The sequence below is a fragment of the Salmo salar genome, chromosome ssa02 (genome assembly GCF_905237065.1).
Source record: "Salmo salar chromosome ssa02, Ssal_v3.1, whole genome shotgun sequence".
Taxonomy (NCBI): domain Eukaryota; kingdom Metazoa; phylum Chordata; class Actinopteri; order Salmoniformes; family Salmonidae; genus Salmo; species Salmo salar.
This window is the reverse complement of record NC_059443.1, coordinates 73,347,488-73,362,487: the sequence shown is the minus strand read 5'-3', so window position 1 is coordinate 73,362,487 and position 15,000 is coordinate 73,347,488. Positions and strand designations below refer to the sequence as shown.

Below are 15,000 nucleotides of genomic sequence, written 5' to 3'. Positions count from 1 at the left end.
GTGTGTGTGTGTGAGTGAGTGAGGAACAAACTCTAGACTAAAGTTATTCACACTCATTGTGTCCTGTGTGTGTGTGTGTGTGTGTGTGTGTGTGTGTGTGTGTGTGTGTGTGTGTGTGAGTGAGTGAGGAACAAACTCTAGACTAAAGTTATTCACACTCATTGTGTCCTGTGTGTGTGTGTGTGTGTGTGTGTGTGTGTGTGTGTGTGTGTGAGGAAGAAACTGTAGACTAAAGTTATTCACAGCAGAGAGACAGTGAGACCAGAATAGAATCTGTTACTGTCGTCTAAGGAGACCTGTTTGGTTCAGTTTTGAACTCCGCCCATATGAGTCCTCTGTGGAGCGACTGTCCTCTTCACTCTGTATCTCTGTCTGTCTGTGTCTCTGTCTACCCCTGTCTCCCTCTCCCCCTGTCTCTGTCTCCCCCATCTCTTTCTCCCCTGTCTCCCTCTCCCCTTTCTCTCTCTCCCCTGTATCCCTCTCCCTTTCTCCATCTCCTCCCTTTCTCCATCTCCCCCTGTCTCCCTCTCCCATGTCTCCCTCTCCCTCTGTCTCCCCTCTCCCCCTGTCCCCCTCTCCCCCTGTCTCCCCTCTCCCCCTGTCTCCCTGTCTCCTATCATGTATCCTGCTGATCCTCTGGTAATAAAATAGAGGGACAACATTACAATTCCTGCCAGGCGGTTTCCTCATTCCACTGCTCTTTCTTCCCTCCACCGGCTAAACATTAAACACTCCGACTGTGTGTCTGATCGATCGATAAGACACTGCAGTGATTATGTCTCTGTTCTGGTGAAGTAATTCTCTCTCTCTCTCATCCTTCCCCTACATTTACATTTTAGTAATTTTGCAAACGCTCTTATCCAGAGTGACTTACAGTAGAGAATGCATACATTTCATACATCTTTTTCTCCGTACTGGTCCCCCGTGGGAATCGAACCCACAACCCTGGCGTTGCAAACACCATGCTCTACCAACTGAGCCACACGGGACCTCTCTACCTTTCCCTTTCTCTCTCCCTACCTCTTTCCCTCCACTCCTCTCTCTCAGACTCATTCCCAGAGAGTTGCCTGCTGTTCAGCAGATCAGATGTGTGTTTGCTTTGAGGGGAGGATTATTAGGTGGAATGGTGGAAGGGGATTAGTGTGACACCTGTGGAATTATATGTCACTCTCTAGCTGTGACGAGGAACCTCTTTTTGTGTGACACCTGTGGAATTATGTGTCACTCTCTAGCTGTGACGGGGAACCTCTTCTGTGTGACACCTGTGGAATTAGATGTCACTCTCTAGCTGTGACGAGGAACCTCTTCTGTGTGACACCTGTGGAATTATGTGTCACTCTCTAGCTGTGACGGGAAACCTCTTCTGTGTGACATACTCTTGGACTTGTACATGTGAGTGCACACACACACAAACACAGCCCATCACAGCCCCCAGCAGAGACAGAGAGAGATTGGAACAGAATGGAATTTGAAACGTTTTAGCCAAAAATGTTTCCACAGTAAAGGTGTTTTTTGCAGAAACGTTTCAGATTTCGTTCCGTTCTCCGACTACACAGCAGCTGAAGAGGGGGACCGACAGACGCACATGCCGTGACGCAGAAGAAACCGCCGTAAACACCACCTTGACCTCTGACCTGTATGACCGAACAGGAAGTCAATTTTCCTGGGCTGTGATTGGATAGAGAGACTGACAATGATGTGTATGCAATAGCTCAACGATATGTCTAACATTACACCTAGACAGAAGACAAGGTGAAGCTATTTCAACATATTTATCCAGTCTTTTAGGATACCTCCTCATATCTTACCGTATGTTACTATCTTATATGATGTACTTACAGGTGCTAGGCGTTGGTTTGGAATCACATGTCATTTCCTCTGTGATGGAAGTGGATGATGAGACTCTTTTCCCAGTTGTCTGATGGAGCAGAGTAGAATTCCCTTCTGAGAATTCACTAGGGACAAACACAAGTCATTCAGCACTATGGGATAAACACACATACACGCGCACACGCACACACGCACACACACACACACACACACACACACACACACACACACACACACACACACACACACACACACACACACACACACACACAGATTGAGATCAGCATATCTTTACAGGGAACTATAAATCAGTGTGTGTGTGGCTGTGTAGTGCCATTAACAGTGTGGGAACCTTTACAACCCTAAAGGGACTTATGTAACCCCCCGGCTTTGGTTACATAAGTCCCTATAGAGTCACCCTTCATCTCCCCATGGTGATGGTGAGGATGATGAAGAGGAGGAGGAGGAGGAGAATAAGAAAGGGATATGTAATATTATGCTGAGCGGCGTAAGCAATTGATGAAAGCAACTCTCTCTTTATCAATTCAATTCAAGGGGCTTTATTGGCATGGGAAACATATGTTAACATAGCCAAAGCAAGTGAGGTAGATAATATACAAAAGTGAAATAAACAATAAAAATGAACAGTGAATATTACACTCACAGAAGTTTCAAAAGAATAAAGACATTACAAATGTCATATTATGTGTATATACAGTGTTGTAACGATGTACAAATGGTTATAGTACAAAAGGGAAAATAAATAAGCATAAATATGGGTTTTATTTACAATGGTGTTTGTTCTTCACTGGTTGACCTTTTCTTGTGGCAACAGGTCACAAATCTTGCTGCTGTGATTGCACACTGTGGTATTTCACCCAGTAGATATGGGAGTTTATCAAAATCGGGTTTGTTTTCGAATTCTTTGTGGATCTGTGTAATCTGAGGGAAATATGTGTCTCTAATATGGTCATACATTTGGCAGGAGGTTAGGAAGTGCAGCTCAGTTTCCACCTCATTTTGTGGGCAGTGTGCACATAGCCTGTCTTCTCTTGAGAGCCAGGTCTGCCTATGGCAGCCTTTCTCAATAGCAAGGCTATGCTCACTGAGTCTGTACATAGTCAAAGCTTTCCTTAATATTGGGTCAGTCACAGTGGTCAGGTATGTACTGTGTACTCTCTGTTTAGGGCCAAATGGCATTCTAGTTTGCTCTGCCTTTTTGTAAATTCTTTCCAATGTGTCAAGTAATTCTCTTTTTTTTTTCTCATGATTTGGTTGGGTCTAATTGTGTTGCTGTCCCGGGGCTCTATGGGGTGTGTGTCACGAGTGTCGTAGGGTAGAGACCAAGACGCAGCGGGAAAATGTACACTCATCTTCTTTTTATTTAGGTGAAGAAGGAAAACACATATAACGTATACAAAACAAAACGAACTTGACAGTCTCGTCAGGCAAACAGCTAAACAAGAACAATCTCCCACAAAAACCCATGAAAACAAACTCCTAATTATAGGACCCTCAATCAGAGGCAACAATAGCCAGCTGCCTTCAATTGAAGGTCCAACCCCAATTAACTAAACATAGAACTACAAAAGACTAGATAGAACATAGAAATATACTAACATAGAACAATGACTAACAAACCCCGGACTAATAAATCAAATACCCCCTCTACCTAAACACATACACAAAACACACCCTGAACCACATAAAACAAACACCCCCTGCCACGTCCTGACCAAACTACAATAACAAATAACCCCTATACTGGTCAGGACGTGACAGTGTGTTTGTGTTTGTGAACAGAGCCCCAGGACCAGCTTGCTTAGGGGACTCTTCTCCAGGTTCATCTCTCTGTAGGTGATGGCTTTGTTATGGAAGGTTTGGGAATCGCTTCATTTTAGGTGGTTGTAGAATATAACGGGTCTTTTCTGGATTTTGATAATTAACGGATATCGGCCTAATTCTGCTCTGCATGCGTTATTTGGTGTTCTACGTTGTACACAGAAGATATTTTTGCAGAATTCTGCATGCAGAGTCTCAATTTGGTGTTTGTCCCATTTTGTGAATTCCTTATTGGTGAGCGGACCCCAGACCTCACAACCATAAAGGGCAATGGGTTCTACAATTGATTCAAGTATTTTTAGCCAGATCCTAATTGGTATATTGAATTTTATGTTCCTTTTGATGGCATACAATGCCCTTCTTGCCTTGTCTCTCAGATCGTTCACAGCTTTGTGGCAGTTACCTGTGGCGCTGATGTATAGGCCAAGGTATGTATAGTTTTTTGTGTGCTCTAGGGCAACGGTGTGGAATTTGTATTTGTGGTCCTGGCGATTGGACCTTTTTTGGAACACCATTATTTTAGTCTTACTAAGATTTACTGTCAGGGCAAGGTCTGACAGAATCTGTGCAGAATATCTACAGTGAGGGAAAAAAGTATTTGATCCCCTGCTAATTTTGTACGTTTCCCACTGACAAAGAAATGATCAGTCTATCATTTTAATGGTAGGTTTATTTGAACAGTGAGAGACAGAATAACAACAAAGAAATCCAGAAAAATGCATGTCAAAAATGTTATAAAATGATTTGCATTTTAATGAGGGAAATAAGTATTTGACCCCCTCTCAATCAGAAAGATTTCGGGCTCCCAGGTGTCTTTTATACAGCTAACGGGCTGAGATTAGAGCACACTCTTAAAGGGAGTGCTCCTAATCTCAGTTTGTTACCTGTATAAAAGACACCTGTCCACAGAAGCAATCAATCAATCAGATTCCAAACTCTCCACCATGGCCAAGACCAAAGAGCTCTCCAAGGATGTCAGGGACAAGATTGTAGAGCTACACAAGGCTGGAATGGGCTACAAGACCATCGCCAAGCAGCTTGGTGTGAAGGTGACAACAGTTGGTGAGATTATTTGTAAATGGAAGAAACACAAAAGAACTGTCAATATCCTTCGGCCTGGGGCTCTATGCAAGATCTCACCTTGTGGAGTTGCAATGATCATGAGAACGGTGAGGAATCAGCCCAGAACTACACGGGAGGATCTTGTTAAGGATCTCAAGGCAGCTGGGACCATAGTCACCAAGAAAACAATTGGTAACACTTACGCCGTGAAGGACTGAAATCCTGCAGCGCCCGCAAGGTCCCCCTGCTCAAGAAAGCACATATACATGCCCGTCTGAAGTTTGCCAATGAACATCTAAATGATTCAGAGGACAATTGGGTGAAAGTGTTGTGGTCAGATGAGACCAAAATGGAGCTCTTTGGCATCAACTCAACTCGCCGTGTTTGGAGGAGGAGGAATGCTGCCTATGACCCCAAGAACACCATCCCCACCGTCAAACATGGAGGTGGAAACATTATGCTTTGGGGGTGTTTTTCTGCTTAGGGGACAGGACAACTTCACCACATCAAAGGGACGATGGACGGGGCCATGTATCGTCAAACCTTGGGTGAGAACCTCCTTCCCTCAGCCAGGGCATTGAAAATGGGTCGTGGATGGGTATTCCAGCATGACAATGACCCAAAACACACGGCCAAGGCAACAAAGGAGTGGCTCAAGAAGAAGCACATTACGGTCCTGATCATTTCTTTGTCAGTGGGCAAACATACAAAATGAGCAGGGGATCAAATACTTTTTTCCCTCACTGTAGGTGCTGCTGTAGGCCCTCCTTGGTTGGTGACAGAGAAGCATCAGATCATCAGCAAACAGTAGACATTTGACTTCAGATTGTAGTAGGGTGAGGCCGGGTGCTGCAGACGTTTCTAGTGCCCGCGCCAATTCATTGATATATATGTTGAAGAGGGTGGGGCTTAAGCTGCATCCCTGTCTCACCCCACGGCCCTGTGGGAAGAAATTTGTGTGTGTTTTGCCTATTTTAACCACACACTTGTTGTTTGTGTACATGGATTTTATAATATCATATGTTTTTCCCCCAACACCACTTTCCATCAATTTGTATAGCAGAACCTCATGCCAAATTGAGTTGAAGGCTTGTTTGAAATCAACAAAGCATGAGAAGACTTTGCCTTTGTTTTGGTTTGTTTGTTTGTCAATTAGGGTGTGCAGTGTGAATACGAGGTTTGTTGTACAGTAATTTGGTTATAAGACATTGACATTTATCTCTCTTTCTCTTCCTCTCTTTGTTTTTGTGTGTGCGTGTGTGTGTGTGCTCGCATGTGTGGGTGTGTGTGTGTGTGTGTTTGTTTGTGTGTGTGTGTGCGTGTGTGGGTGTGTGTGTGTGTGTGTGTGTGTGTACATGTGTGTCTGTGCGTGTGTGTGTGTGTGTGTGTGTGTGTGCATGTGTGTCTGTGCGTGTGTGTGTGTGTGTGTGTGTTCACGTGTGTGTGTGTATGTGTTTGTGTGTGTCTGTGCGTGTGTGTGTGTGTGTGTGTGTGTGCGTGTGTGTGTGTGTGTTCACGTGCGTGTGTGTGTGTGTGTGTGTGTGTGTGTGTGTGTGTGTGTGTGTGTGTGTGTGTGTGTGTGTGTGTGTGTGTGTGTGTGTGTTTGCGTGTGTGTGTGTGTGTGTGTGTGTGTGTGTGTGTGTGTGTTTGTAGCCTGTAGGGTAGACCAGGCTGAGCCCCCTGATGAGTTGAGTCCCCCGCCCCTCCTCTCCCAGCGTAGCCAGGTGGGATGTCCCAGATGTGTGTCCTCTTATCTCTGCTCACCCTCTCTGGCTACACCCAGGTAAGACTCTCTCTCTCGCTCTCTCTCACACATACACACACACACACACACACACACACACACACACACACACACACACACACACACACACACACACACACACACACATACACACACACACACACACACACACATGCAAACCTGCACTAACACACAATTTTGCTAATAGCCTAATGTGATAAAGCCTGGATCAGCCTAATCACTGATCTTGGATCAGCCTAATCACTGATCCTGGATCAGCCTAATCACTGATCCTGGATCAGCCTAATCACTGATCTTGGATCAGCCTAATCACTGATCCAGGATCAGCCTAATCACTGATCCAGGATCAACCTAATCACTGATCCAGGATCAGCCTAATCACCCGGTCCAGGATCAGCCTAATCACTTATCCAGGATCAGCCTAATCACTGGTCCAGGATCAGCCTAATCACTGATCTTGGATCAGCCTAATCACTGATCCAGGATCAGCCTAATCACCCGGTCCAGGATCAGCCTAATCACTGATCCAGGATCAGCCTAATCGCTGATCCAGGATCAGCCTAGTCACTGATCAAGCAACATTACATTGGTGGAACCGTGTTAATGGACTAAATATTACAATCCTGTTTGCTGCAGAATTATTCTTCTGTGACAAACGGAACAAATGAAGGGCTCCTGGGTGGCGCAGTGGTCTAAGGCACTGTATCTCAGTGCTAGAGGCGTCAATACAGTTCCTGGTTTGAATCCAGGCTGTATCACATCCGGCTGTGATTGGGAGTCCCATAGGGCGGTGCGCAATTGGCCCAGCGTCGTCCCAGTTTGGCCCGGGGTAGGCCGTCATTGTAATTAAGAATGTGTTCTTAACTGACTTGCCTAGTTAAATAAAGGTTAAATAAATAAACAAATTAAATAAATAAATAAACAAATTAAATAAAGAGAGTACATTTGTACAGACACTTCCCCACACACACACACATTTATTTAGATAGAGGTTCCGCAGAGTCTAATTACTGTTCTCCTTTTGTACCCAGGTCTCCTCGGCTAAATCTCTGAAGCTCCTGATGGAACAATGGACGAGCTACAAGAACCAGTGTTCTCAGAGCATCGTCACCACGCCTCCCGCCTCAGGTCAGTCTCAGCCTCACGCTGTGATGTCATCAACCTCAGACCCTTCATAACCACAGTGGATAATCTGCTGATTGAAACTTTTGCCCAATTAGAAATGGACACCTACACATATCACCGCTCTACCCCATCACAGAGACTCCCTGTCATGTGAGAGATAGGTTATTCCTGTGGTATAATGGTATGTGAGAGCTAGGTTATTCCTGTGGTATAATGGTATGTCAGAGATAGGTTATTCCTGTTGTATAATGGTATGTGAGAGCTAGGTTATTCCTGTGGTATAATGGTATGTGAGAGATAGGTTATTCCTGTGGTATAATGGTATGTGAGAGCTAGGTTATTCCTGTGGTATAATGGTATGTGAGAGCTAGGTTATTCCTGTGGTATAATGGTATGTTAGAGCTAGGTTATTCCTGTGGTATAATGGTATGTTAGAGCTAGGTTATTCCTGTGGTATAATGGTATGTGAGAGCTAGGTTATTCCTGTGGTATAATGGTATGTCAGAGATAGGTTATTCCTGTGGTATAATGGTATGTCAGAGATAGGTTATTCCTGTGGTATAATGGTATGTCAGAGATAGGTCATTCCTGTGGTATAATGGTATGTCAGAGATAGGTTATTCCTGTGGTATAATGGTATGTCAGAGATAGGTTATTCCTGTGGTATAATGGTATGTCAGAGATAGGTTATTCCTGTTGTATAATGGTATGTGAGAGCTAGGTTATTCCTGTGGTATAATGGTATGTTAGAGCTAGGTTATTCCTGTGGTATAATGGTATGTTAGAGCTAGGTTATTCCTGTGGTATAATGGTATGTGAGAGATAGGTTATTCCTGTGGTATAATGGTATGTTAGAGCTAGGTTATTCCTGTTGTATAATGGTATGTGAGAGCTAGGTTATTCCTGTGGTATAATGGTATGTGAGAGCTAGGTTATTCCTGTGGTATAATGGTATGTGAGAGCTAGGTTATTCCTGTTGTATAATGGTATGTGAGAGCTAGGTTATTCCTGTGGTATAATGGTATGTGAGAGCTAGGTTATTCCTGTGGTATAATGGTAAATTAGAGCTATGATAGCGCTACAGAGTGTAGTGCGTACGGCCCAGTACATCACTGGGGCCAGGTTTCCTGCCATCCAGGACCTATATACTAGGCGGTGTCAGAGGAAGGCCCAAAGAATTGTCAAATACTCCAATCACCCTAGTCATACACTGTTCTCTCTGCTACTGCACAGCAAAGTGCCAAGTCTAAGTCCAAAAGGCTCCTTAACAGCTTCTACCCCCAAGCAATAAGACTCCTGAACAATTAATCAAATGGCCACCCGCACAATTTGCATTGACCCCCCCCCCCCCCCTTTGTTTTGTACTCTGCTGCTGTACTCGCTGTTTAACCCCTATGCATAGTCCCTTCACCCCCACCTGCATGTACAAACGACCTCAACTAACCTGTAACCCGGCACATTGACTCCGTACCCCCTGTATATAGCCTCATTATTGTTATTTTATTGTGTTCAGTGTTATAGCTATGTTATATCGGTATGTTATAGCTGTGTTATTCCTGTGTTATATCAGTGTGTTATAGCTATGCTATTCCTGTGTTATATCAGTGTGTTATAGCTGTGTTACATCGGTGTGTTATAGCTGTGCTATATTGGTGTGTTATAGCTGTGTTATATCGGTGTGTTATAGCTGTGTTATATCAGTGTGTTATAGCTGTGTTATATCGGTGTGTTATAGCTATGTTATATCGGTGTGTTATAGCTGTGTTATATCGGTGTGTTATAGCTGTGTTACATCGGTGTGTTATAGCTGTGCTATTCCTGTGTTATATCGGTGTGCTATAGCTCTGTTATATCGGTGTGTTTAAGCTGTGCTATTCCTGTGTTATATCGGTGTGTTATAGCTGTGTTATATTGGTGTGTTATAGCTGTGTTATATTGGTGTGTTATAGCTGTGCTATTCCTGTGTTATATCGGTGTATTATAGCTGTGCTATTCCTGTGTTATATTGGTGTGCTGTAGCTGTGTAATATCAGTGTGTTATAGCTGTGCTATTCCTGTGTTATATTGGTGTGCTGTAGCTGTGTAATATCAGTGTGTTATAGCTGTGCTATTCCTGTGTTATATCGGTGTGTTATAGCTGTGTTATATCGGTATGTGAAAGCTGTGTTATATCGATGTGTTACAGCTGTGTTATATCGGTGTGTTATAGCTGTGTTATATCGGTGTGTTATAGCTGTGTTATATCGATGTGTTATAGCTGTGTTATATCGGTGTTATAGCTGTGTTATATCGGTATGTGAAAGCTGTGTTATATCGATGTGTTACAGCTGTGTTATATCAGTGTGTTATAGCTGTGCTATTCCTGTGTTATATTGGTGTGTTGTAGCTGTGTTATATCAGTGTGTTATAGCTATTTCTGTGTTATATCGGTGTGGTATAGCTGTGTTATATTGGTGTGTTATAGCTGTGTTATATTGGTGTGTTATAGCTGTGTTATATCAGTGTGTTATAGCAGTGTTATAGCTGTGTTATGTTGGTGTGTTGTAGCTGTGTTATATTGGTGTGTTATAGCTGTGTTACATTGGTGTGTTATAGTTGTGTTATATCGATGTGTTATAGCTGTGTAATATCGGTGTGTTATAGCTGTGTTGTATTGGTGTGTTATAGCTGTGTTATATCAGTGTGTTATAGCTGTGTTATGTCTGTGTTATGTTGGTGTGTTATAGCTGTGTTATATTGGTGTGTTATAGCTGTGTTATGTTGGTGTGTTATAGCTGTGTTATATCGGTGTGTTATAGCTGTGTTATATCGGTGTGTTTTAGCTGTGTTATATTGGTGTGTTATATTGGTGTTTTTTATCGGTGTGTTATTGCTGTGTTATATCGGTGTGTTATATCTGTGTTATAGCTGTGTTATACTGGTGTGTTATAGCTGTGTTATATTTGTGTGTTATAGCTGTGTTATATTGGTGTGTTATATTGGTGTGTTATGGTTGTGTTATATCGATGTGTTATAGCTGTGTAATATCGGTGTGTTATAGCTGTGTTATATTGGTGTGTTATAGCTGTGTTATATTGGTGTATTATAGCTGTGTTATATTGGTGTGTTATAGCTGTGTTATATCGGTGTGTCATATTGGTGTGTTATAGCTGTGTTATATTGGTGTGTTATAGCTGTGTTATATTGGTGTATTATAGCTGTGTTATAGGTGTGTTTTGTTGGTGTGTTATAGCTGTTATATTGGTGTGTTATAGCTGTGTTATATCGGTGTGTTATAGTTGTGTTATATCGGTGTGTTATAGTTGTGTTATATCGGTGTGTAAAAGCTGTGTTATATCGGTGTGTTATAGCTGTGTTATATCAGTGTGTTATAGCTGTGTTATATCGGTGTGTTATAGCTGTGTTATATCGGTGTGTTATAGCTGTGTTATATCGGTGTGTTATAGCTGTGTTATATCGGTGTGTTATAGCTGTGTTATATCAGTGTGTTATAGCTGTTATATTGGTGTGTTATAGTTGTGTTATATCGGTGTGTTATAGTTGTGTTATATCGGTGTGTTATAGCTGTGTTATATCGGTGTGTTATAGCTGTGTTATATCGGTGTGTTATAGCTTTGTTATATTGGTGTGTTATAGCTTTGTTATATTGGTGTGTTATAGCTTTGTTATATTGGTGTGTTATAGCTTTGTTATATTGGTGTGTTATAGCTGTGGTATATCGGTGTGTTATAGCTTTGTTATATTGGTGTGTTATAGCTTTGTTATATTGGTGTGTTATAGCTTTGTTATATTGGTGTGTTATAGCTGTGGTATATCGGTGTGTTATAGCTTTGTTATATTGGTGTGTTATAGCTTTGTTATATTGGTGTGTTATAGCTGTGGTATATTGGTGTGTTATAGTTGTGTTATATCGGTGTGTTATAGCTTTGTTATATTGGTGTGTTATAGCTTTGTTATATTGGTGTGTTATAGCTGTGGTATATCGGTGTGTTATAGCTTTGTTATATTGGTGTGTTATAGCTGTGGTATATCGGTGTGTTATAGCTTTGTTATATTGGTGTGTTATAGCTGTGGTATATCGGTGTGTTATAGCTGTGTTTTATCGGTGTGTTATAGCTGTGTTATATTGGTGTGTTTTATAGCTGTGTTATATCGGTGTGTTATAGCTTTGTTATATTGGTGTGTTATAGTTGTGTTATATCGGTGTGTTATAGCTTTGTTATATTGGTGTGTTATAGCTGTGGTATATCGGTGTGTTATAGCTGTGTTTTATCGGTGTGTTATAGCTGTGTTATATGGGTGTGTTTTATCGGTGTTATATCGGTGTGTTATAGCTTTGTTATATTGGTGTGTTATAGTTGTGTTATATCGGTGTGTTATAGCTTTGTTATATTGGTGTGTTATAGCTGTGGTATATCGGTGTGTTATAGCTGTGTTTTATCGGTGTGTTATAGCTGTGTTATATGGGTGTGTTTTATCGGTGTTATATTGGTGTGTTATAGCTGTGTTATATCAGTGTGTTATAGCTGTGCTATTCCTGTGTTATAACAGTGTGTTTTATCGGTGTGTTATAGCTGTGTTATATCAGTGTGTTATAGCTGTGTTATTTCGGTGTGTTATAGCGGTGTTATATTGGTGTGTTATAGCTGTGTTATATTGGTGTGTTATAGCTGTGTTATATCAGTGTGTTATAGCTGTGCTATTCCTGTGTTATAACAGTGTGTTATATCGGTGTGTTATAGCTGTGTTATATCAGTGTGTTATAGCTGTGTTATATCAGTGTGTTATAGCTGTGTTATTCCTGTGTTATATCAGTGTGTTATATCGGTGTGTTTTAGCTGTGTTATATCAGTGTGTTATAGCTGTGTTATTCCTGTGTTATATCGGTGTGTTATAGCTGTGCTATTCCTGTGTTATATCGGTGTGTTATAGCTGTGTTATTCCTGTGTTATATCAGTGTTTTATAGCTGTGTTATTCCTGTGTTATATCGGTGTGTTATAGCTCTGCATTTCCTGTGTTATATCATTGTGTTATAGCTGTGTTATATCATTGTGTTATAGCTGTGTTATTCCTGTTTTATATTGGTGTGTTGTAGCTGTTATTCCTGTGTTATATCGGTGTGTTGTAGCTGTGTTATATAGGTGTGTTGTAGCTGTGTTATATCGGTGTGTTATAGCTGTGTTATATCGCTGTGTTATAGCTGTGTCATTCCTGTGTTATATCGGTGTGTTGTAGCTGTGTTATATAGGTGTGTTGTAGCTGTGTTATATCGGTGTGTTATAGCTGTGTTAAACAGGTGAAGTACAGGAATGTGTGACCTTTGGTATTTGACCCCTCCACAGGACTGGTGTGTAACAGGACGTTTGACCAGTATGCCTGCTGGCCCGATGGACTTCCTGGAACAACAGTCAATGTTTCCTGTCCATGGTACCTGCCCTGGTACCGCAAAGGTGTGTGTGTGCGTGTGTTTTTGTGTGCGTGCGTGCGTTCATGCGTGTGTGTGTGTGTGTGTGTGTGTGTGCGTGCATGCGTTCGTGTGTGTGTGTGTGTGTGTGTGTGTGTGTGTGTGTGTGTGTGTGTGTGTGTGTGTGTGTGTGTGTGTGTGTGTGTGTGTGTGTGTGTGTGTGTGTGTGTGTACTGCACCTACCCCAACACCAGTAATAAGATGGGTGTATGTGAATGCAGAGGAATGTTCAGTGAATTCCATGGTTTATAGAGTGACAGCTGCTTGTGTCACATAACACAATTACACAACAATCATGTACCTCAGATACACACACACATATACACACACACACAAACACTCACACACACTCACACAAGCACACACATCTCACATCTCTCTACTCCATCAGATGTAACTGCTGCTGTACAGTCTGTTGGACACATAAGCCAATATGGGACACAACAATATAGGCTATCGTATCAAACAGACTACAGCAGCACTTCCTTCCATGTGTTTGAGAAGAGAGACGGGTGTGTGTGAGAGTGCCTGTGTGTGTGTGTGTGTGTGTGTGTGTGTGTGGTAGTGTATCAGAGTGATATGGTCATTGCGTAAATGTGTTAAATGTGCTGGAGTACAGACAGGATTTGAGTAATTTATCATCCATATGAACAATAACCACCGTAGTGTTATTTTACGGTATATTGTTGCATTGGTATTATTTTACAGTATATTACTGTATTGGTGTTATCTTACAGTATATTATTGTAGCAGTGTTATTTTACAGTATATTATTGTAGCAGTGTTATTTTACAGTATATCATTGTAGTAGTGTTATGCTACTATATATTATTGTAGTGGTGTTGTTTTACAGTAAATTATTGTAGTGGTGTTATTTTACAGTATATTATTGTAGTAGTGTTATGCTACTATATATTATTGTAGTGGTGTTATGCTACTATATATTATTGTAGTGGTGTTACGGTCCAGTATATTATTGTAGTGGTGTTATTTTAAAGTATATTATTGTAGTAGTGTTATGTTACAGTATATTATTGTAGTAGTGGTATGTTACAGTATATTGTTGTAGTGGTGTTATTTTACAGTATATTATTGTAGTAGTGTTATGCTAATATATATTATTGTAGTGGTGTTACAGTCCAGTATATTATAGTAGTGGTGTTATTTTAAAGTATATTATTGTAGTAGTGTTATGTTACAGTATATTATTGTAATGGTGTTGTGTTACAGTATATTATTGTAGTGGTGTTATTGTATAGTATATTATTGTAGTGGTGTTATGTTACAGTGTATTATTGTAGTAGTGTTATGTTACAGTATATTATTGTAATGGTGTTATTTTACAGTATGTTATTGTAGTGGTGTTATTTTACAGTATGTTATTGTAGTGGTGTATGTTATAATATGTGGTTGACATTGGCAGTGTGTGAGACGACTGGGAAGAAAGGTTGTTTAATCAGAAAATAGATTCTAATTGTCTTGATAATGTACGTGTGTGTGTGTGTGTGTGTGTGTGTGTGTGTGTGTGTGTGTGTGTGTGTGTGTGTGTGTGTGTGTGTGTGTGTGTGTGTGTGTGTGTGTGTGTGTGTGTGTGTGTGTGTGTGTGTGTGTTCCAGTTCAGCAGGGTGTGGTGTATAGAGTGTGCAGTGGGGACGGACGCTGGGCCCCAAAGAACACCAGTGAGTGTGAGCAGGACGACCCAGGACAGGTGAGAGAGGTGTGTGTGTGGGGGTGTGTGTGGGTATGTGCGTGCATGTGTTTCCTAATAGCCGATGCAGGATGAGTCTAACTTCTCTCTCTCTTCTCTCTCCCACACTTCCACTCGGTCCCCACCCTTCTCTCCCCCCCACTCTGTACCCCCTTCCCCCTCTCTTTCCCACCCACCTGCCTTCCTCATCTCTCGCTCTCTAC

The 15,000-nt window shown here is 41.6% G+C and overlaps 1 protein-coding gene across 4 annotated transcripts in view; it reads left to right on the top strand.

Moving 5' to 3' along the window:
• LOC123730972 (glucagon receptor) overlaps positions 1-15,000 on the top strand; it is a 57,420-nt gene that overhangs the window by 25,976 nt on the left and 16,444 nt on the right. For 2 of the 4 annotated variants that reach the window (XM_045709764.1, XM_045709763.1), the window contains exons 2-6: positions 4,050-4,100; positions 6,388-6,517; positions 7,531-7,627; positions 12,968-13,075; positions 14,706-14,797. In XM_045709764.1, the coding sequence (XP_045565720.1) occupies positions 6,464-6,517; positions 7,531-7,627; positions 12,968-13,075; positions 14,706-14,797 (351 nt within the window). In that variant the 5' untranslated portion in view covers positions 4,050-4,100; positions 6,388-6,463. Of the gene's footprint in view, positions 1-4,049; positions 4,101-6,387; positions 6,518-7,530; positions 7,628-12,967; positions 13,076-14,705; positions 14,807-15,000 lie in introns of all 4 variants that reach the window. The other 2 variants (XM_045709757.1, XM_045709759.1) reach the window with 2 other exon arrangements.